The 24,484-nt window shown below is 42.0% G+C and overlaps 1 protein-coding gene across 9 annotated transcripts in view; it reads left to right on the top strand.

Annotated features, from left to right (window-relative positions):
* The window catches only part of ZBTB44 (zinc finger and BTB domain containing 44), a 51,704-nt gene extending 36,462 nt beyond the window's left edge, over positions 1-15,242 (top strand). For 4 of the 9 annotated variants that reach the window (XM_067563990.1, XM_067563986.1, XM_067563983.1 and 1 more), the window contains 2 exons: positions 1,923-2,223; positions 4,900-10,658. In XM_067563990.1, coding sequence (XP_067420091.1) covers positions 1,923-2,223; positions 4,900-5,182 — 584 coding nt within the window. In that variant the 3' untranslated portion in view covers positions 5,183-10,658. Of the gene's footprint in view, positions 1-1,922; positions 2,224-4,899; positions 10,659-10,994; positions 12,409-15,097 lie in introns of those variants that run through there. The other 5 variants (XR_010922808.1, XM_067563997.1, XM_067564008.1 and 2 more) reach the window with 5 other exon arrangements.
* The last annotated feature ends 9,242 nt before the right edge of the window (positions 15,243-24,484 follow it).

The raw sequence follows: 24,484 nt of genomic DNA, 5'->3' as shown, positions 1-24,484 counted from the left end.
ACTGTTTCAGCACACAGAGATTTAACAGTTTAGAATTTACTATGTCTGCGTTAACAGTGTCTTTGATAGTCCAGTGAATGTAGAGATATTTAACAGTTGTATAAATTGTGCAGGCCTCTACGGTGCCCATTAGTTATATACCAAATGGAATTTGTGCCAGTCAGTCAGAATGGTTGATCTTTTAAAAATCAGATTATTCATAATAGTCGTGGTATTTTAAACATGCCTATGGCTAAAATACACAATAAGTTACATAGTAAGCAACTGTTGCTGGAGCTAACCACCATTTACCTAATAAAATGTTTAAATCTATAAAACTCATTTTGATATGAGAGAAATCGGGTCATGGCAGTTGAACAGTAACAAGTTTACTGTCTCTTGGTTTAGACTTGACATGTCATCTTGCACAAATGCCATAGAATTCATGTGGGCAGAAGAACCACAGTTCCCAAGGCACAGGTTTTTACTAGCAAATGTTATTTAGCCCAGGGGCAGGTGTCAGTTAACCATTTTGTGTTTTTTTGGATGTGCAATAATGGTCCATTATGTAGGGTTTTTGCATTTGACATTTAACAAGACAACCAGCTTGTGCATATTTGGTTATTAACCTGTCCCAAGTAGACTGCTAAAATTTTAAGATATCCATCAAGCATGCATAAATATTTCAGCTTGATCCATCAATGGGCAGACCTCAGTAAGACTTGCATGCAGAATTGGAAGATATTTTTACTAGCTGTTTTTGAGTTACTCATGTGCAGAAACCCCCAATCTTGTAGATGCCTAAAGTATTTTCACTTAATTCAAATGGTTGAAGAAATTTACTTCAAACTTTTCAAGGAAATAAATGCTTTTGAGCAGACACTTTTGCAGCCCTCCGACTCAGTTTAATAGTTACTTTAGCTTTTTGTTGGAAGCCGCAATTAAGGAGCTCACTTAAACATGATGAAAACAAAGGAATTGACAAGTAAAGTTATAGCCTGGACTGAAACAACATCCTTAATTTAGCCCATTGAAGATTTTTCTTTCTTTTGAACTATAATGTGAATTGAGGTCAGAGTTCCAGATTCGTTGCCTGAATTCTGTCAGACCATTTAATAGGACTTTTTGTGGTTTAACCTTTTATATATTAGTGTTGGTAGTGATGTGGTTATTTAGTGAGATCATGTTTCTCTCAGCCATAAGCGTTCCATTGCAAATTAACTGCTGCTGTACCATGTAATAGTCACTCTGTAATGAGCATGGTCAATAAATGATGAGAGAGCTGGTTAATAAGGCTTCTAAACTGGATGTGGGAGAAAGCTAAGGGCCAGCCCCTCAGATGTGTTAGTGCAGCTTGGTGCTGCTTTGCAAGCATCCTCAGGTGATGTGGAGCTGCTGTGCAGGCTCCTACACCACAACTCTCTTGTCATGTCCTTTGCATAAGCTAGGGCATCCCTACGCCCAGGCAGTCCCTTACTCCCAGAACTGCTCATTGGGGCCATGGACAGTTGACAAAACTTTCTACTAAAAGGAGCCCAAAGGTTGCTGTGTTGCAGCGACCAGCCCAGCTTAGATTGGTCCAAGGTCAGGAGACCACAAAGGTGCCTTATAGGTATTGCAATACTCTGGTTGCAGCTCAGGATCTTGGCCTTGGTTTCTAAGTCACAGCAGGTTTGTTATGTAGGGAAGAAGGACTATATAAGGACCCACCTTGTCTCTCTCTATAAAGACCTGGACATTATAAAACTTTCTTGTTATCTGATTGAGAGAAATATTAGATTTATGCTAATCACTTCTGCCATTTTAAAGATAACCAGTTTGTCTCCCTCTTAAATCAGCACTTCGTTGTGACTGGTCACAGCTGCTGTCTTTCTGTTTAATAGGAATTGCCAAATCTAACCTCCAGTTGCCCGAAGTAAATACTTTCCCCTCTTTTTCCACAGGCATTAAACCATTTCAGTGTGACCGTTGTGGGAAAAAGTTCACCCGAGCTTACTCGCTAAAGATGCATCGCCTGAAGCATGAAGGTAAACGCTGTTTCCGGTGCCAGATATGTAGTGCCACTTTCACTTCCTTCGGGGAATATAAACACCACATGCGGGTTTCCCGGCATATTATCCGCAAGCCTCGGATTTACGAGTGCAAAACATGTGGCGCCATGTTCACCAACTCTGGAAATTTAATCGTTCACCTGAGGAGTCTGAACCATGAAGCGTCAGAGCTAGCAAACTACTTCCAGAGCAGGTGAGGTGCACAACAAAAACCTAACAGGGGAAACTTGCTTTTTCTAAATCATCTCTTCCTGCTTTCAGGGCAGCCTGCTGTTCCTCTTATCAGGTTGCCAGCTAATTGCAGTCACGTTAATTCTTGCACTACTATCTGTAATCTCTGATCTGCTTTTTAGAGTATATAAACTGTATAATAAGGCATTGAAGAATTCAGTAATATGCAAAGACTGTTTTTAGTGACGAGGCTACTTCTCTTTCCACTGGTATCTGAAAGGAGGTTAATAGTGCTAAAAATAACATTTTATACCACTGTCTGTGGACTTTTTATAAATTATTTGATGGCTATGTCTGAAAGAGTTTGAACTGTCTGTTTAGCCGGGGGATGGACTTACAACTTTATATTTTAAGTACTTTTCATTGAGGGGAGGATTTTATTATGAGACTGCATGAATCCAGGTGATATCTTCATTCTCATTTTTAGGTTTATTTACTGCTAAACGATCAAATTTAAGATTTCCAACCTGTTAATCACATGGCCTACTGCACATTTCTTGTTTATCAGGTAGTAAAGATTTGGTTTAACATACAAAAACATTTCACGAGAAGCTCTTCAGAGGCCTGTAAATGAGTCTTGAGGAGTCAAAGTAGTACTGTAATATCACATTGATGTGGGATAAGTGTTTTTATAAAGAAGATATTTTTAAATAGAAGGATAAATAAATTAAAGCGAATGAGGGGGACTAGAGAGAGGGAGACTTCATTGCTATTAAATATTTAGTCTACTGAGAACAAGTTGCATTTTAAAAAATAGAACAAAAGTTCCTCTCTCACAATAATGCACATGTATACATATAAGTAAGCTGTTTGTTTTAAGAAGTATGAACTAAACCTATTGTAAGTTTATTCTTCGCATCATAGCAACTAAAATTCCCCAGCGATGATCTATCAGGTGTTTTCTAGATGTCATATTTTTTTTGTCTTGTGAAAGGTTTCAGCATTTTGTTTGGTGGTTATGCAAGTGGTGTAGAACTAAAGAATTCCAAAAGAACATAAATCAGGAAATGTTTGCTTGTCAGCTGTCTTTCCCCAAAAATATAGTTTAAAAGTACAAAGTTCAGTACCTTCTGGTGTGTGCAGTTCTTTGAGGGTACCACTTGTGCCAGAGGTAGCATGAATATACCAAGAGCTGATGCGGTTGCTGTGGTAAGCACTCTTTTTTTGTTGTTGAATACATTAAAACACACTCTCTTTAGCAATTTCCTGAGCCTTATTTGATTTTGAAAATACAGATTAACATGTTAGCATAGAGTATTTTCCCATTGTTCCCTGATTTTACTTCCCCCTGGATTTGGAGAAGTTCATCCTCTTCTGGAGAAAGAAACGGGTAATTTAATCTCATATCATTGTTCTAGGAAACTGCTCCCTTTTGAATGGACTACATGGAAAAACCAAAGTGTACATATACTGGTTTTGGTTTTAGTTATGAAAATGTCTGGTGCTGAATATTTGCACACAAAAAATGTTGAATTTTTATCATGCTCGCACAGAGTAAATCTGGAAATATTGGAAATGAGTTTGAGAGAACTTTCCTCTGAGCATGTTCAGCCCTCAGTTGCTGAGAATAAGCTATATAGTTATAGTGACAAAAGAGCCAGGACTAGGTGTCTCAGGAGGAAATGAAATTCAGTCCACTTCTTAGTACAGTAAAACCTGCCAAGAGCGACCACTGATGGGAGTCAGCATCAATGGTTGCTTGTAAAAGGTGATCTATCTTTAAAGGTTTGCACACCAGAGAGTGTTCTATGGCCTCTGCAAGTGGTCACTCATGACAGGTGGTCTCTAATGCAGGTTTTACTGTAATAGGATAGGTGTCAGCATCACAAAAATCATCACAGTTGGCACCCTTATTGGTAGTTTAGCAGAGAGGCCAAGAATGGAATGGGCTAATGAAACTGAACTACCCTCTGTCACCTCAAATAATCCTATATCATTGTTGAGGCACATTGATGGGGCATTGTGAGGGAAGGCTTTCATTGCTGCTGCCTGTGTTCCATCTGCTCTGTGAATAGAGAGCTGTCAATCCAACTTCTTTACCTTGATTTGTTGGAGCAGTGGGTGTCATCTGCAGGTCTTTGCTGGGTCCTGCACTAGCAAACTTTTATTACACGTTTATCCCCAAACCTCAGCCCTACATCTTTTGCTTCCTTTATCCTTTTTAATTACCTTTGTCTTTGGACCCCTGCCCTCTGAGAGGAAGACTGCATGTGATTCTCTGGTAGTCCTTGCCCCCTCTACAAAGGTTGAATAGACCTGCACTAAATTCAGTTTGTTTTTTAAAAAAAAATTTAAAAATGCAGCGCTCCTTTTTTGGCATGGAGGCATTCTGCACCAGATGGTGATACAAACATCAATTCCCATCCTCATCAAGGGGCTCAAATACAGATTTGAAGATACCCCTGAGGAAATACGGCTGCATAAACCATCAAAAATTGCTATCCCAGGTATAGCTTCTCCAAACATGTAAATAAGAACTGAGTTATAACACTTAGTGAAGCATATTATTGTGAAGATTGTAGCCCTATGTGGTGAAAGTAGTTTCTTTATTCCCTGTGCAGTGCAGTAGTTAGCACAGCTGTATCTGATGTTTCTTTGAAAGGTTAACGTTCTCTTCTGTCCTTTGCCCTTCTTCTAGTGATTTCCTAGTCCCGGACTACTTAAACCAGGAGCAGGAAGAGACCCTCGGGCAGTATGAGCTAGGAGATCATGGGTTTGAAAACAACTCCTCTGTCCACATGCCTGTCATTTCGCAGGTCTCGTCGACTCAGAATTGCGAAAGCACTTTCCCCTTGGGGTCTCTGGGTGGGTTAGCAGAGAAGGAGGAAGACATGCCGGAACAGCCAAAGACTAATGCCAGTGCGGAGGCAACCAGTGATGACCCCCCGAAATCAGAGCTGTCCTCTATTACTATTGAATAATACATGGTTTGATTTCATTTTTGTTCTTTGGAAAGTGCCTGTGTTTGGTCCTGTACATTTTAATTTAATTTTTTTAACAAAAGGGGGGAGATTTCCCCTTTTTACTTTGTAAGCTACACTTTAAACAGAAAACCGCAACAGATGTTACATTATTTTTCATGACTGAATGATCAGTTCTGTGAAAATGTTTGACTGAATGCACAATAAGATCCTGTCAGAGCATCATAGAAGCTGTGATGCATTTCTAAAGAAGAAGCAATCGACTGAAATCACTTCAACTTTCTTCTTCCACAATTAGAACAGCTCATTAAGTTTCTAATGCTTCTGCAGACACTCTGGTAAAGGGAGAGAATCAGAAGACGCTTTTAAAATGACAAGTACAAGAATGCATTGAAGTCTGTTAATGAGCAGAGTTTTGATTAACTTTGGTTAGCTTTAATCTTTTGCTTAAAATATCCTATCTTTGTCCTTACTGTTTTTCAAACTGCTTACTATAACCCTTTTGTTGGAAATTGTAAGCATTTAACAGTATCATCCTTCTTAAAAATGTCCCTTTACAATCTCTGAATCATTTTTGACAAACTGAGTGATGTCCTGCCAGGTACTCACACTTCTGATATTCCACTCCTTTTAGAAACTGCTCATTCGAATAACCTATTCTGATTTGCTTATATGGGGCGAGGCATACAGTCAAGGAAAATATAAATCCATACAAGCCTGACAAATCTGTCATCGTATCTTTCTGTAAAGGAAACCACCTTTAAGAAAAGAAAACTTTTCCCAAACTAAAATTCTTAAACCATGGCCAGACTGTTTGCAGTCCTAGTCACTTTCCTCTATATCACACATATCACTAATCTCCAAAAGCTGCCTAGAGAGAGTTTACAGAAGGGAAAAAATGACCTCTTTTGTGCATTTTTGCACACTTTTATGCTTATACATATGCATGTATGCTTTCTGAGGTTGTTAGTCTGTTTTGGACAAAACAAGCAATTTATTCTTTTTAGAGGCCAAGTTTCTAACCCAACAGGGGGTTGTTTATAAAAACCCTATATAACAATGATAAATTGTTCCTGCTTCAAAACATTTCAACTCTTTGCCAAGTTAGTTTATTAAAGGCCATTACTCCAGCTACATAACACAGCTCAAGCAAGCAATAAAGTGAAAGATTTGCAATTTCATTTTTCCATATTTAGAAAAGACTAAATTTTGCATATAGGATTTTCACAGCAGTGATTCTCATTTTGTTGCAGGCAGTTTGGGTTATCATAAAGTTTAGAAACTTAAATTAGGGATTGTATTAGTTCTTTGGCTGCTGATGAAATTAATTCTGATACTCAAACAGCTGTGTTCCACAACCCACAGCATGCTGAGAGCTTAAGTAATTACCTGACCTTTGTATTCCAAGGACATGTGTCAGACTCCCTTGGTTTTAAACCTACTCGGTACACTCTTACCTTCCAGAAGGGTCCTTCTCTCTCTCACTCATACATGTACATACACAAAATTGAAAGAGAAAAACAAATGTTTAAAAAGAAAAGGGGGGAGAGGGGAAGGTGCAGAGGTCAATTGACGAGATTGTTCAGTGTGCAATGACTTCAGCAGTTCTAATGTATCTGTAGAACTCTGAAATATCTGCTGATAGCAAATCAGTGTAAAACTTCCAGAGGGGTAGCCGTGTTAGTCTGTATACAGCAAAAACAGCGAGAGTTCTGTGGCACTTTAAAGACTAACAAATTTAATATTACTGCATCTGAAGAAGAGAGCTGAAGTCTCTCGAAAGCTTATGCCTGCAAATATTAAATTTGTTAGTCTTTAAAGTGCCACAGAACTCTCGTTGTTTTTAGTGTAAAACTTGTTGCACATTGGTAATATTTGTAAGTAATAACACACTTACACATTTCTAGTGTTTCTTTAAACAAGTTTTCCCTACCCTGCATTTATGGGGGCAGAATCATAAGATCCCAGTTTTTTCCAAATTACTGAAGCTACGTTTTGGTTTTGGGGTTTTTTTTCTGTCAGATCGGAAGGGATTTTAAGAAAAGTGCTGCAGAAAATTTCTTAACAATTCATTTTATGTCTATCTCGGCCTTTTGTAAAGGGCTTGGAGCAAAACAAACTTTTTTGTTCAAGGTACTGTACTATGAAATAGTCCAGTATCCACTGAAGGGACTGGATCAGGTGACCAGTCCTCGTCCACTTCTGATTTCTATAATTAAGAATACAATGAGGTAGGACAGTGCCTGTTAAATATTTTTCTCTTCTCCACCCCCAATATTTTTGATAAAACTAGGATCTGTTACTAAACTTTAATTCTCTATTACAAAAGTATAAGTCTTCCCTGTACATGACGTTTTTTTAGTCAGTCATGAGTTAAAAAGCACTTAGGTAGACACACAAACTCAGACTTTACAACTGTCCCACTGAGTATAATGCATAATGAATTAGCGCATCAAACATGGATGGACTTATTCCTTCTGCCAAAAAAAGATGGTTTTCACCCAGGACAAGATCAATCATAACACACAATTTACTGATCATGAGATGTGCAAATGCAGAATACACGCACCTAGAATAACTGGCTTTTAGAGGACTTAAAATTTTGTCAGAAGGTTAATTGCTGTCTGAAATGCTGTGGAGAACACATAGGTACAAGGACTGTATTGTAGCTCTAATCTGTTCTTTGGTTGGTATTTGTAATTGTTTCCTGTTAATGTATGTATCCTTACTCCATGGAGATGAGTCCAAATGAAATGTAAATCTTGTTTCATTTCTTTTCTCCTTGTCTTTCTGGAAGTGCTCAGTTCTTGTGAGTACTAATGTCCCTCACAGGAGAGATTTAAAATGTTCTAACATTTTACATCAAGCTCTGTTGCTGGGTATCTAGGTTCTAAAGTGAGATAAATGTCTAAGTAAACTGAAAGCAGCATGCCTTAGACTACGTTAGGGATTAAACCTGAAAGATAACGTCATTTAAATACATTGTCACAGAGGTTTGATTCCTGAACGGCTTTTTCTAAAAGTAGATAGTAGGAATTAAGTTATATATTTTCATTAAAAAGTAAGTTGTTTAGAGTTTCTTCCAAATAGAGGGGATTTCATCTACTGATGCAGTAGCACCCATTGCAGCAACTGTTGAATTGATGAATGTTCTCCAAATGTATTCACAAAATGGTTTGAGTATATTTTCCTTTTGTGTAACCTTCTCATGTACAGAAGACAATCTGTGCATTAAGTGGAAAATCCCCCCTCCCCCCCCCCCCCACTTATGCAAGTAAAGGGCCCTGAATCTGGTTGGTTTTGCTATATGGTAAGGAGTAGGATTCAGGGATATTGGTCTGCACTCCCTAGTATTGTGTGGGACAGTGCCACATGGGATGGGGCAGAGGTAGGGCTCTCCCCCCACAGAGAGGGGAAAGAGCAGAAGCAGTTGCTCCATCTGTTTCCGGGCCAATTTGGCCAAGAAATGGTTTCCTTTTGATGCGTCCGCACACAGCTCCCATTAATGTCAATGGGGAAACATTTGCATTGATTAAGCTTCCTTCCCCCCCGTACTACTTGGAATATCAGTTTTCTGCAACACAGTTTTACTATCACAGGTTTAAATTTTTGTGTCCCTGTTGGTTTGTCTTTCTCACTACAATTTAAGTTCAGTTGTCAAGCTGGCAAGTACTGTGGTCAAGTCTCTCATACTGAGAGATTAGTTGACTAGATGTTTGAAAATGGTTCTGGTTTTCACATGTCTGAAAGGTGTGAATTTAAACTTTTTAAAAAAGTAATAGCTGCCAGTGCAGTAAAATATATTTTATAAAACTATGGTCCCTAGGTCCCTTACAGGATAAAATTTTATTGTTTTTAAGATATGGCTTTAGGTTTTTATACGTGGGCTTCAGTAACTTCTTGGTTTCTGGTTTTCCCCCTCCAGTCCAAAGACTTTAGAGCATGAGAATTCTGCCAAGCTCTTTTTAAGGCATACTGTAGCATTTTATATGCAATTCGGTGAGTAGGACCTTTGTGTACGCTGCATGGGTTGGCTGGCATAGGTAATATGCAGATGCAGGGAGCACCTTCTGTTCATAGTTCATTGTGGGCAAAAGAAAGTACTGCTCTCACCGTCAAATATGGTAAATATAAAATGTCATTTAAAATTATTTAACACTGGGTTTCTTACAAAGTAAATTGCAGTTATTGGAGAACAATTCTAATCTCCGATTCTGGGCATAATGTACTCCATAGCATATTAATCACAGATTGGGGTCGGACTGTGCCTCAGGCACATCAGAGGTCACCATCAGAACATAGATGGTGCAAAATATTCAGAGAGAATAAATCATAAAATGTGAACTTTAAAAAACAAAACAAAAAAATGAACAGTAATTGTTAAATAAAGCTCTGGCTTTTTGTTAACTCAGTGTGTGCTACCATAGTCATTCAGTATCCTATAGGGCTTACCTACAGATCTGGTTGCACACACACACACACACACACACACACACAAAAAATCAGTTTCTGGTGCTGCCAGCCTGTGTGGAAACTGTAACCATAGTCTTCCTGAGGGTTGATAAATTCCCCAGAAGAGATTTTGTTTGACCATTTTGTTTAACTAATGCATGATTTTGATATTCTGACCATAGCCCTGGTTACAAGAAAGTCCTTGATGGCTTCCTTGCCCTGCTTTTTCAGTGCCTTGCCTCTCTGGGCACTGGCCTTTGGTGGAACCCTTGGAGGGGGAGGGTAAAGCTGGAGGAAAAATGTGAATTAAATTATCATTGGGCTTCTGTGTGTGTTTTAATAACAGTGCAACCCTTTTAACTGTGCCAGTCTCCAGTCACCAGCCGTATATCCAGTCGTCATCTCATACACAGTACAGCTTCTCTTGTTGATGCTGGTCACAGCTAGATTACTTGGCATGTTTATTGACTTAACAGAAATGTTTGTTTTTGTTTTTGTTTTTATGTATACGATGTTTAAATACACTTCACATTTTATATAATACTATCTGGCTATTAGTATTTTTCAGGAACCATAGTTCTTGGTGGCTATATATATTTTTGTGACTTTTTTGTAAACTAAGTGCCGTTTCAACGTTACAATCATTTTTAGAGTTCTTGTAATCAATGTGAATATCATGTTTTTTCAAATCTGTTCTGAGCCTGCAGTGTTTGCTTTGTGATCATATGTGTAATGTATATATTCTGTATAGTTACATTGTACTGAAATACTAGCTTGTTTGATATAAGAAAAGTATGTATTGGGTACTTTTTTGCTAGCCTGGTTGTTTAATCTTTAAAAAAAAAAAAAAAAAAAAAAAAAAAAAAGTTTTAAAATACAAAAAAAAAAAAAAAAAAAATCTCCAAACTGGTCCCCTTATAGGTCAAAACTAAGGGGTGAACGGAGGAAAAACTAGTTTTGAGTGTCTTTGGATAGAAACATGAAGCTAAGATTTTTCATTAAAATATTAATGTTTTATGGAGTACACAGTTGCTTTGTGTCGTTACTTTACCATACCAAAATATGCCTTAGAGTACAGACAACGGACTAAATTTAGATCTGGTATAAGCAGGTACAACTCTTAGTGGGGTTGCAGGCCTTTATGTTAGGGCTGACTTTGGTCTGGAGTAGTTAAATAAGGTGCGAACCAACTGTTTTCAGCATCCCCTTCAGAAGGAAGCTGGCTTTAAATGAAGTGAGTATTAATGAGTGACTGCGGAGACTGCCTGAATAAGGAGTATTTAAAAAAAGTGCCTGATGCCATTTGACTTTCGTATACATACATATGATTCTTGCTATTCTTTTGCCCTATGTTCTGCAGGAAAAAGGCAGGGGGACGCTCCCTTCTGAATGTGGTTTTACTGGTGGAAAGCCAGTGGAAACAGGCGTGTTCTATTCTGAACAGATGTTTAAAATATCAGTTGACAGAGTTTTTGCGATTGCAGCTATGAGCTTTGGTTTGACCATGGGACAAGCCCAGAGGAAGGAGGCTTAAACTATGCCATCTCTGTCACTCCTTGCAGTTAAACTAGTCCTCCTCTCACAAGTCCACCTGGCCCTGACTGCACTATAACACTTGTTAGCTCTCCACATGGCTAGGGAACAGGTGTCAAGGCACATGACTTTTGGAATAGCTTGACTCAAATGTTTAAAACTCTACTTAGCCACCTGCATATTTGCAATTCCTCCCATGGGCTAATGTGACTGCCAAAGATGAACATGCTAGCAGTCCAATCCTTGCTGTGTTCCACATCTGAAATTGGGATTAGAAAAATAAATGGGAAAGCCAGTGAGATTCCAGAGTACAGTGTAAGCATCCATGGTGAGCTTTGGAGGGGGGATTGGTATTGCTTGGGTTTTACATGTTTTGCGCTCTTACTTTCCCCTTTGAAAACTTTGCCTCGTGAGTGGTGTATGTTGTTGGATCATAATTCGTTTTGTGTTTTGTTTGTAGGATGGGGTTCCGGTAAATGTGTTTCAGACAGATTTATAAGTTGACACTCTTCTGGTCAGACTCTCTTCAGAACTCTTCGGATTCTGAAAATAGGAACCTTAGACAGTCCTTGTGAAGGCATGCAGACTGAAATCGGAAAGGGGCAGTGATTCTGAACAAACTATTACAGAGTGAAAGCCAGCACTCCAATATATGAGCCTCAGCGTGAACATCTGCTGAGATGAGGAAGGACCAACACTGTGCATTCCCTGGATAGATCTCAAAGTCCAAAGAGGTCAGTTGAGTGTGCAGGGAAGAGGACTTTTGCAATACACATCCAAATATGCATTTCAATTTGATGTGAAACTTTTTCTGTATTAAAGACCTTGCCTCAGCAGCTGGTACTCTGTCTTAAGGTATTTCTACACTACAACGTGAGCCTGGGGTTAGTAGAACTCGAGTTAGCAGACCCTGGGTTTTTTAACCTAGGGTGTGAGTGTCTATTTATTTGTAACCCCAGGATAGGACTTGTTGAACACTGGGTCCCTCCTTCAGGAAAGCAGGCCAGCGGGCAGTACTTAAGAACTTCTCTTTGGCCTTTCTTCATCCAGGCTTTGCCACATGCTTCATCAATTGCTCAGGAAATCCAATCTGTGACCTCAGAGCTCATTGTGAATGTCGAGTCAGTGTGGAATCAGTGGGGTCAGCACTGGCTTATATTCCAGGGCTGGATATGACCCTCAATATTTGTTGGCTCAGTGTATTAATGACTTCAGTGCATTCTAGCGTTGGTGGTACAGTGCTCTGTCCGAAGGGATGTGATTAAGACTCCGCCCAAGGGCTGATGATTGTGGGTGTGCTGCCAACATTTATAGATATAAAACAAGATGGAAGGCTTGGTGGATGTAATTCCTTGGGGAAAAGAAACTCCCAGCTGAGACCAAATGTCATATGAAATAGAGCAGGGATGGTAGAGGAGACAGGTCTTGCTTTCATGGGCAAATTGTAGCTCATTTCCTGAAAAATTATGTTGAAAATGAAATTTTGACAAAAAATGGAAACCCCCCCCCCCCCCCCTCCACAAAATGATCACATTTTCCACCTCTAAGTTTAGTGCTTTTCCCTGGACAGCATAAAATGATCTCCATTAAAAGCTTGATCCTGCACACGTTGACGTCAAAGGGCAACACTGCCACTTCCAAAGATTAGGAGCAGTCACTGCCACCCCAGTTCATCAAAGCATTTAACCACATGCTTCAATCAATGCACTGTTATCCCGTGCTTTGCTGAATTGGGGCTGTAATGGTAGTGGCTTCCCTAACTTGTTTTCAACTGAGTAATCTCCTTGAACCGTTTTTAAAGGGGTTCATGGAAACTACATTAAATATGGGACTGGAAGCCCCAAGGGAAGAGGCAATAAGGTAAACCAAGGTAACATGGAAACGCACAAGAGAAGCAGAATAGAAAGCTATCAGAATTGCATTGGAAGAAGTTAAGACTGCAGCAGGAGATCAGCAAAGATGGAAGGCCGTGGTGAAGGCCCTATGCTCTGCATAGAATGGAGAGAGAGCATGAGAGAGAGAGATGGGAACTATATTATTGGTAGTGTGTATTTGCATGAAAACAGACCCTCAATATCTGAACTGGGTAGAATAAAATCCTGCAGAAAGAGAAGTCTGTTACACTACATAGTAGACAACAGAACTGTGTAAAAAAAAAAAAAAAAAAAAAAATCCCCTCCAAGTTCAGACTTCATCTTTTCCACAGTTTAAAATAAAATGCTTTTATGTAACATCAGAGCTATAGCGATCAGTTTCAGGGTTGATGTGACAATCATTATAAACAACTGTTATGTAACCTTTTAGTTGATTGAGCTGAAATTAATATATTTAAAGGAAAAGACAAACAAAAAGAGAAGCCATTTAGGGAGCTTATGTTTTAAATAAATAAAAACCTTTCAGGTTGACCATTTTTTCCAAAGTTAATGAAAGCCCTGGATGAAAAATCTGCTTGAAGAATAGTGTGATAAAAGGAGCTGCTCTTTAAAAACACCATTTATGTTAAAGGCAGAACCTTGTTCTAAGAGCCATGACATATTTGAGTATGAAATGGGACAGTAGTGTTATTTAATGGTTTAATTTGATTTCAGTTTTGTTTATTTAAAACACTTTTAAAAATTCTTTAACGTGAGCCAGATTTTCATCTGGTGTAAATCAGCCATGTCCATTGCCTACAATGGAGCTACGCTGACTTACGCCAACGGAGGATATGGCTTGTATATATAAAATTTCTCCTTCATTTGCCTTTTGCCATCTGGCAAACATTCCCAGGTTTTTGAGTGGAGCTCAAGTCAACGTGGCTGCTGCCTGTTGAGCAGTCTGCGTAGCTGTTTCTATGTTGCACGGTCAACATCTGGTTCCTCTGAGAGGAATGTTTCCTTTAACTGAATCCCCTTTCAATAGAGCATGCATTCGAAAGCAGAGAATACAAGGAAGTTCCTAGTCTAGCTGGCTTCACTGGTAAAGCCCAGGCCCTTTCTGTACTGTACCTGCTTTGTTGCTGTCGTATGTGATTCTAATGTTTCTGTGCTCAGTCTGAGAGCTCCAGAGTGTAAACGCTGTTCAACAGCTTTACGTTGCTTTTTGATATTTGGTACAATAGGTGTAAGTTAGCATCATTGGGCACCAATATACCATCACCGAGCAAACATTGCAGAGCAATGCCAGGAGGGGACTCTGATTATGGATCTGAGTCCCGTGGATACGATCACCTTCCTCTTTCTCCCCTGTGATACATTCCCATTAATTTTGGGAATTATGCTCAGCTAGGAAGGGGTTGTTTAAATGACAAGACCTTACTTTGTTTGTAATAGTTCACAGAAGTGGAGTTCTATAGCATTTAGATCCGGGGATTTGAATCAGGAGGCCTGACTTCTCTGCCACCAATTTGCTGCATGACTTGAGCAAGTCACTTATCAATCTGTGCCTTTCCCTATCTGTAAAATGAGGATGACACTCACCTGTTTGCAGAATTCTTTGAGATTTTTGGGTGAAAGGTGCTATGTAAATGCAAAGACCACACTAAAGGGTGCTGTTATGAATGTGTTTGCTAAGGGTAAAATTTGCCCTTATATGTTTCCTAAATCCCACCTGAGCCCTGTTTTGAGGGTGTAAGTGGTGCATTGGCATTGCTCTGGCCCTCTGTTCAGGAGTGAATTTCACCCTAGATACAGTAACATTCTGGTTGCAGCATTTCCTCACCTGTGCTGGCTAGGCACTTGGACACTGCAGTGACAGGTATGGCATCAAACCTAAATGGATGGATTGATCACGGGTGTATGCTGATTGTCCCTTCAAGTCTGATCTTCAACAGGAGATGCATCCTGCCACCTCCAGCAGGTCAAATTCCTGACTTAAGCAAATACTTTTAACATATCATCATGTAATTTCTTGCATAGTTTTGCTTAACCATTAAACTCTCTCTCCTACCAGAACACAGCGTGATCCAGCAGTTAGGGTACTGAGCTGCAATTCAGGAAACCATCTGCCACTGTATGAATTTAGGTAAGTCACTCCACCTGCGTATGCCGCTGTTTTCCCCACCCATCTTGATCTTGTCTATTTAGTACCAGCCCTGAAGCTCTTACAATTTGTCACTTACTATGTGTATGTACAGCACCTGACTGGCCTGGACAGGCTGTCTCCCTGGCAACAATGGGATCACAATCTCAGCTGCACAATGTAGATTCTCCTGTCATGCTGCTAATAATTATTTGGCTGATTAATTTTAGCCGTTCCTTTGATTGCTTACTTGAGCAAGAGCTCACTGGGGGTCGGGAGTTGCTTTGCAATTTTCTTATAGCAGAAATATTTTTTTAACGCCCTCCAAAGTTGGCTATGATAAGTAAGCCATAAAACTGTGTAATGTTGGCTGACTGCTGGACGCCTGTAATTAAGGACATATCCGGTATAGATTATAAAAAATATATACATCCTATGAATTTAGTGCTGCTGAAAGATTGACACAGCCCTGGGGACTGATTTTCAGGTTACGCAGAGTCCGCTATAGTGCAAATTTCTCCAGACCGCCTCACTGATGTGCCTCAACCCTGTCCTGAAATGACCTAATTAAGAGTGAGTGGATAGCCTGGTTGCCCTGGCCATTCTGTCCTTGGAGCCGTCCCGAGAGTGCCAATGGGATGGCATTAGTAGTGCCAGTTGCCATAGTGCCTTTTCTTGGTGATGTAGACATGTCCACTGGGAATTGGGCCGAGGCCTCCCCCACCCCCCCGAACTCATTTACACACTGTGCGCTCAGGACTATGCAAGACACAGAAGCATAGTTTGTGCCCTGGGGATCTCACGGGCTACATACATAGGCATTCAGGGTTTTGCATGCCTCTGCTTCCAGCAGTCAAATTCCATGTTTTAAGAGCTACGTTGGTTTTGAATTAGTTGCCAAAAACTGCATCTTAAAAACAAAGTGGGTTTTTTATTATTATTATTCCTATAAACTCAAATACCCTAACAGCTTATTCTGATGTGTTTGTTAAAAACTTGGCATGTGAATCGATATTGTAGATGCCAAGTGACTGCCCAGGGCAAATTGGTATGACACACGTATAGCCTGGAAAAAGACCAGGAACATAGAATGGGAAGGCTGACAGACTCTTATTGGCATGAGTAGCGCTGACGATGTGTTCTGAGAGCATTGCAAAAACAACTGTCCTCTGCACACATGGTGCTTCTCCTGGTTGACTCTAGCAGGTAGTAGACACATGAGCCCCAAGCAGTAAGTGTCCGTGGAGCACATGGACTGATGAAGTGGAATGGGCTGTAACATGGGAAGGGGGCAGACTCAATACAGAGAAAAGCAGTCTGCACAGGTCAGGTTTTCAGTATCTCATTGTATATTTATTTCCCCAAGTCCCATTTGGAACCCTGAAAATCCTTTCTGATTTTCCTGCTTTTAATGCCCTTTTCGCCAGATGGTCCACCCACCAGCAGCCTAAGAGACCCATGGGAGCCCATCCATGCTTCTCCAATTGTCCCATAATGTGAGGTCCCCTTGCCTTCCAATGCCTGAGTGTGTTGCCTCCTTGGTGCTCTCAGACCCTGCCTGTCCGGGACCCCAGACTCTCCAGTTTGGCAATGCAGAGGCATTAGTTGCTAACTGAGCCCACTGGATTTTTCCATGCCAAATCCAATTCTAGTGGTTGGGTTTACAGAGATATGAATCCACCCCCAAATCCTGGACCCAAGCAGCCTCAGACTTTGTAGGGGTGGCTTATCCAAACCCATACCCAAGGTCAGACGTTTGCAGGTGCCCCTGACTTCATAATGGAGTGAACCAAGCCCCTGTGTGCTTTGGACTCTTTGGAAGCCAGACACAATTGAATGGTATGAGCCCATCTCTTGATTTAATATTACCAGGGTTGTTTTGTGTGTTTTTGTCTTTTGGGTTGCAGGGGTGCGGGTTGTTCTTGCTGTGTTTCAGTTTCTCTGTAACACATCACGTGCTTTCACACAGAGGAGGTAGCCTGTAGTTTTCCACATACAATCTTTCTGCTTCCACCCAGCTCTGTGCATGAACAGGTTTGTTCTGTGCCAAAATAGCAGGGCAAGCAAAACCACAAGAAAATCAGACTGGAGTTTTTCCCATTTTTAAATAACAGTTTACTATTCTGTAAGTGCATATAAAGCACATGCCCCATTCATCTAGCCAAGGAGCTTGATAGTCCATCAGCAAGAACTACCATAGGTCTAGGGAGACTGATTTATACAAGCAAGAATACACATGCCAAGACCTGGCAGCAATTTGCTCTTTTTTTTTTTTTTTTTAAAGCAACTTGGCAAACCCTTTTCTTCTCCTTCATCCAAACTTTTGCCTTTTATAGTCTTTGAATAATGCTTTTTATTTTTGAAAAAAAAATGTATATAGTATCATTTTTCATCAGCCATTTTTCTTCCTTATCTGAACTATCTGTTGTATGGAGAACCTCGGCTACACAACAGGCAATTGTTGATTGAACCCACACCTGCATAAACATAGTCATATGTACTCTAACAAATACACAGTGCATGGAATGCACACCTTCTGACATGGACTTATGCCCACAATACACACACATGAACTCACCACACGCAACACGCATGCAACAACTTACATCCATTCTCATGCTCATATGTGTGAGCATATGCAAACATACTTTCTCATGCTGTGCACACACATGCATACAGGTATATTAACTCATCCACGCACTCGTGCATGGACTCATGGAGATTAATACACACACATACACCGATCCCTGTATACTGATACATGCAGAGCTTGAGACATGGTCCCATCCACATTTGAACTTTCTTGCCCATTTGGACTTACATGTTTGCATTTTCTCACACGTGCAAGGGACTCATTCAGATGTGGGCACACATCTACACACATTCTCAGACACACATTCTTAGACGTGCACATTGTCTCACACAAGCGTATAGATTTATGATTTGTTGTGAGAGTGGAAAACAGCTGGGGCAGGTTAATCAAATACAGAAGATTTAAGGCAAAATATTGAAAAACAGTGTCTGGTAGTGGGGTGAAATTCTGAAAAGCACAATGGTCTCATGGCTCTGTGCCAGTGCAAAGAAATTTGTGTCTGGCCACAATAAACGTCAGTGCTAGGTCTGTTTCACCAGTGTTGTCAAATGTCGGTCGGGCAAAATCCATGTTGCGTTTGGCCCCACACATCAGGGACATCATTTTGAAGCACTGGCGTTTCATAGGGAAACACTGAGTTGCATAGCATGGGAATTGCAGCAAAGGAGATTACAGTTAAACTCCAGCTCAGGCCAGAGTTGATCAAAACTCTACTTCCCTGTCGTGCTTTCTCTCTGTCTGTCCCTTCCCATCCTTGCCAATGACTAAGTTGTGTGTTTGCTACCATGACAGTAGTGGGTAGACAAACACTGGCTTCCTGTGTTACTAAAATGACCTGAGCTGCTGAGTGTCCTATATGGTACAGCTGAATACCAGATACTGCGAAGCTGGATGGGTCAAAGGGATAGAACTTTTCAACTTGACCAGACTAGCCCAGACTGGGCGTGACTGTGACCCAATTGATGGTTGTTCTGTAGCCTGCATGCAATGAGTTGGTGGATTCTCAGTCCAATTGCTGGACATCCAAATTGCCAGAATCATCCCCACAGCTGTCTCTGATTCACCCTTACCTGACAGCCTCTGCAGAGGGCCCAATGAATTGAATGGCCACAGAGCCTGGACTGCCATCATGCCCCTCGTTTGGGTCTCTCTGGTTCAGGGTAACAGCACATTGGCAGGGGCAGAGCGGGCAGACGCTTGCACTACTGCTTCCAGGGCTATACCTGTTCAGGGGCTCAACGAAGTGTCTAATTTTGCAGGCCTGTCAGTTCAGCATGTCTCTCAAATGCCATAAGTGCTGCAAAGGGTTGGAAATAATTAACAACAGAGGAAATAATTTCATCTCAGGATTCTGCTGGCTGACGACACATGCAATTTATGATGCCACTAGAAGCTCAGCCTGGAATTATTTCCATGCGACTCCCACAGCTGCCGCTTGGCAGCACCGTGACTGTGTTAGAAATGACTGAACTAGATCAATACATAGTGGAGTTGACCTATAAACGTCCAGGAGTCTGAGTGCTGAGGCTCTGTTTAGCTGAGGATAGATGGGAGCCACTCCTTTTCCTACACCACCCTCTCTTTCTGTCCATAGGCAGGGCTGCCTGAGCAGAACTGCTGTCTTCTCGACCCTGTGATTCCTCTGTTCCCATCTGACTGATGGGACGTGCTGCTGTGCTGTGACTTCTCTTCTCCCGCCCCCAGGGTGAGGCTCCCCAGACAAGATCAGCACCTGACTGACATGTCTCTCATGCCCTGACTGAAGTTGGTCTGGCAAAAGAGGTAGCATGTGTCCTCGTGGGGGACACATGGCTAGGAAGAAAGGATGGTCTAGTGGGTGGGCACGGGACTGGGCCTTAAGAGACCTAGGATCAATTCCCAGCTCAACTCCAGACTGCCTATGGGCCCTTGGCCAAGTCAATTAAACTACTCTGTGCCTCAGTTTCCCATAGCACTTCCTGCCTCTCAGAGGTGTAATGAGGATAAAATCCATTAATGATTGTGAGGTGCTCAGACTCTATGATGATGGAAGCCAGGTACGTACCTGCACAGATTGGGAGATGTGTTGTGTTCCCCTCTGCTGATTGGCCGGCGTAGAAACCCTGGGTTCTCTACCTGACGCTGCCAATGACTACCTGTCTGATATTGATCACGTTGTGTCACATCACTGTGCCTTGGTTTCCCGTCTTACAGGCAGGGTTAATACGTAAGCACTTTTGTTGAAGCACTTGGAGATTGTCTGATGAAAGGCACAGTGTAATTGCAGAATATTCTATGCAGTATATGGAGAGATCATCAGTGCGCGTGTTTGTTAAAAAACACATAACAGATTCATATTCAGCTCATTTCTGATGGGCACTGTTCTGCCTGCGTGTACACGTTTCTGTTTCTCTGTAGGTAGATGAGCCTTGGAAGGTATAGAGTATGTGCGCACAGTCCACAGATATGAGAACCAGCTGCTCCTTCCAGATGTTCATCCCTCTTTCCTGTTTGTTACATTTCAGGATAGGAACCTCTTCAGCTGTGTGAGACACTCACTGTTCTAGGATCTCTGGGGGTGGAGGGGAGGGATTAGTCTTGTGTGACGTCAGCAAGAAATGGAAGCAGAAACAAAGTTTCCCTTTTTTTGGGAAATGCTTGAAGGGGCTGAGAAATCTGGCTCTTCTCCATTGTTCATGTGTTTTCCTGTTGCCAGAGATGAGAGCAAGAGCCTAAGGAGACGAAAAAAGGAGAGCTGTGAATTAGAATTGAAAGCGCTAATGCTCTTCCCATGTTCCTATTGTCCTAGCAGTATTCATGTTGGACAAATAGAACTGGATACCATAGAATCCTGGCTCAGAACTTAGACCCAGTTCAGATCCCCTTTAGTTGTTGTCTGCACGAGCCTTGCAAGTGAGTTTACAACCTTCAACAAGCCTCAGTTCACCATGCTTAAGCATAATGATTAAACTCTGCTTGAAGATCTGTGTAAAGGAGGCAAAATAGGGGATGTTTCCACTGCAGTCATGGGGTGTGGCTGCAGTTTCTGCTGACATACTTGTGCTAGTTTTAATCTGGCTAACTCAGGTACCAGAAAAGTGAAGATGTGACAGCAAGTGCTCCAGCACAGACGGTTTAAGTCCCCCCAGAACCCATGGTGATTACTTGCATGCCTCATCACACTGCTGCAACTTCACTTCTGCCGTACCCGAGCTGCCTAAATTAAAGCTAGCGCAGGTCTGTCTACATGAGTTGCAGTCCCTGCCTGTGCTCGCAGTGGAGACAGACCCTTAGAGACTTGCACAAATTTGGGTAATTTTCCCCCATTGTTTTAATTTGAGGGGCGGGCATGGTTTCTGCACTCTGGCTGCTGCTCGCATGAAGTGAAGACACCAGTTTTCAAGATGTTTCCACTCTCACTGACCAGGAAGCACCAGAAACCTGATTAGGGAGAACCAGTTCTTGTGAGCTTGCCAGCCCAGTTTTGCAGACTCGAGCTTTGGATAAGCAGCCCTGGGGTGGCTTGTGTGAACCAAACCCAACTTTGGATGGTCTGGGAGGTTCACCTAACACTAGGTAGGATGCTGCTCTGAGAATTGTGTCCTGCATGGGGAAAATATTTTCCCCTCTCCCGCATGAGTTTTTCATTCTAGTTGCTGGAGCTGGGGATCCAGTTTGACGCAAATAGAAACATTTTTTCCAAACTTCAGAGGTGTGGTATCTGGGACTGTGGGATGTCCTGTTGGAATAACATTCACTATTAATGCTTTTCTACTGTTGATCACAAAGCTGTCTAATGAACTGGATAAGTATCATTAGCTCTGCCCCAAAGTGGATGGGAAACTGAGTTACAGAGAAGTGACATGACTGGCCCCAGACAGCAAGCAAGTCCATGGCAGAGGTGGGAACAGACCCCAGGTCTACTGAGTGCCAGTCCTATGCCCTATCTACTGACCCTGGCTATATTTGTAACACAGATAATGGCCACGTGCAAAGTGTCGATTCAGAGCTCAGCCTGAATAGGTGCCATAGCTTGGGGCTGATTCTAGGTCCAGGATTTCAAATCAGACGTCATCTCTGATCAGGACATTTCAAAAACGCTTTGGTAGCTGAAAGAGTCTCAGCTTCAGGAGCAAAGAGTCTTATGTTTTTCCATGTGGGTTAAACCACACATAGTCCAGAGCAGTGAAACTCATGTCAGACCCCCAAAGAGAACTAACTGGCCGTGGGATCTGTCCTTCCTACATGCTCAGCGCAGGAGGAACAACGTGCAGCTGCCAAAGTTCCCCGTTAAATGTTGAGTTCCCCATCCCCGCACCAACCAAATAAAGCATGATTAAAACGAGCCGTTTTCATCTTCAATGTTTTGAATGTTTTGTTCCTTACTGTGAGTCAATGATTTTTCCAGTCCCTCCCCCACGATAAACAAGTGCAGGCTGAGTGTGGCCCAAAGGAAAATGTGATTCCCTGCCACATGCCTTCCCTGTACCAATGATAACCATATGGCTGCTCCACGACCCCTCTTTCCAACCAGCAGAAGTACAAGCAAGGATTAGCACTGGCACGTACACAACAGGGGCTTAACCCAGCATTGCCTGTAGCTGGCTATTTGTGTCCAGTAAATGCGCACTCCCAGCCTGCCACAATCCTAGTGCCTTGTGATGTGTTCCTGGTAGCTCTCCCAGGCTAAGCAGCATTGTGGTTGAGGCAGTGCTTGAATGGGAGACCTATGAAAAAGGAGCAGTGGGACTGAGGTGTCTCCGAGCCAATGCTTTGTCATATGCTAGGGTAACCATATGCAATTCTCTATGCCTGCAGTGAGTACTTTTATTGATGAGGAAGAATGCAGGGGATTTTTAGGACTAACTTCTCCCTTTAGACCTATCGGGACAGTCAAGGATGTGTAGCATTATGGCACCCTCCGGCCAGGAAGCCAAAAGGCAAAGAACCTGTCAGTCAAGCCCTGTATCTAAAGTCCCAGTATGCCCACGCTTTGCAAGTGCTCGCAGGCCCCCCATTCCAGCCCAAAGACGGGGGAGGCCCATTAAGCTATTATGTCTTGAGGTGGTCGTTTAGTTGCAATGACATCTGTCTTCTTCATAGGTTGAGCTGCCTGGATGCTACATGCAGCTTGAAATTTGATTTAGTTCCTTCTCAGGAATTCAGAACCATCCACTAGTTGTTGGCCTGGTTTGGGGAAGTGACACAGAAGCCACCATCCCTATATGAGTGCAGAACCACACCACCAACCAACAATGCAAGCAGGTCAAACGTCACTCAGTTTGGGAGCCTATGACTTGCTGGGCCGAGGCCTCCGCTCCCAAGGTGTGCAAGATGGTATCGTGTTCATCACCCCACCCATTCGTCAACCGCTATTGGCTGAATGTCTGCTTTTGAGAGTGACGCCTTCAGTTGGAGGGTTCTCTAAGCAACAACAAAAAGAAAGATGTCCCCTTCCTCCTGAGTGCACTGCTCATTAACTCCACTGTGTGTCCTTGAGCCTCTCTATTGTTTGGACTGGAGAGGAGGGATGTTCCACAAGGGAATACTCACAGCTAATTCCTTCAGTCATGGACCTCTCTCTTCCCGTCCTCTATCACACACTCCTCCATGTGAGGAGAGGCATCCCCTTGTATCCTGGTATCTTTCATTCCCATTTCCGTACCCTAATTTTTTCCCTATTTCAGCAGCCTCTTTCTGGAAAGAAGCCAGTGGACTGCAGCCTTATCTTCAGAGCTTGAACGATGGGTCCTTTGCTTCCTGGTAGGTTGAAGCCATAACACTGCATGTCCTTGACTGTCCCTATTGGGTGGATGAGAAAAGAGCAGAGGACTTACCGTACTGCTTTCCCTTTCAGTGTCCTCATGGAAAAGGATAGGCAAGTAAACGTTGTGTGGGGGCAAGTGTGTCATTAGTGTTAGTGGATGGGAGGAAGACTCCAGGCCAGACAGCACAGCTGGCAAACACCCCAAGTGCAAGGATGAGCATGTTAGTTGGGCATTTCATCAGTGCATCAGTATTTTGACAGCTATAGAGTGACAGGAGGGATGGAGACTGGCCATCGTATTGTTCTACGGTGGTATTTTTGTTGTCTTCAAGCCAGATTTAGCTTCAGCCAGAGCACAGTGGAGACAAACGCAGAGGCGTAACTGAGCTTTTGGGAACCCCAAGTGTCAGTTAATAGTCGTTACATTTTGCCCTCCTATAGTGCTTTCTCCGGCTGCCTCTAGTTCAGGCATTTCCATAAGAGGCCCTAATGCTAGTGTCTGGCACCTTTGCTGGAGAATCCAAAAGTGTTTCAAAACCACTAAGGAATTAGGCTGCGATATCAAAGGAAGTTAGTTGCCCAAGTCCTGTGGAAATTCCGATGGGATTTTCAAAAGTGCCTAAGAGAGTTAGATGCCCATTTGCCATGGACACTGAGTGGGACTTCTGCACCTAAATCCCTTAAGTGTTATTTCAAAATCTTCCCCTCAGTGGGAGTTACAAGTGGAGTTTTCAATAGTGCCTACGTGACTCAAAAGTCTCACTGAATGTCAACGGGGGTGGTGCTGCTAAATCACACAGATGGTTTGTAAACTGCACCTTTAACTCCCACTGAATTTTAATGGGTCTTGAGACCAAATTCCCATAGTCTCCTTTGGACAATCCCAGCTTTGAGTCCCTTGTCTTCCCCACATAGCCAACTTTTCAAAATCCTACAATAATTTTTTTATGGATTTGTAAATACAATCAAAACTTTGTTT

The sequence above is a fragment of the Emydura macquarii genome, unplaced genomic scaffold (genome assembly GCF_026122565.2).
Source record: "Emydura macquarii macquarii isolate MOO-44397 ecotype Brisbane River unplaced genomic scaffold, CSIRO-AGI_Emac_v2 contig_312, whole genome shotgun sequence".
NCBI classification, from domain to species: domain Eukaryota; kingdom Metazoa; phylum Chordata; order Testudines; family Chelidae; genus Emydura; species Emydura macquarii.
The sequence above is the reverse complement of the archived record's forward strand: the minus strand, read 5'-3'. Positions and strand labels throughout refer to the sequence as shown.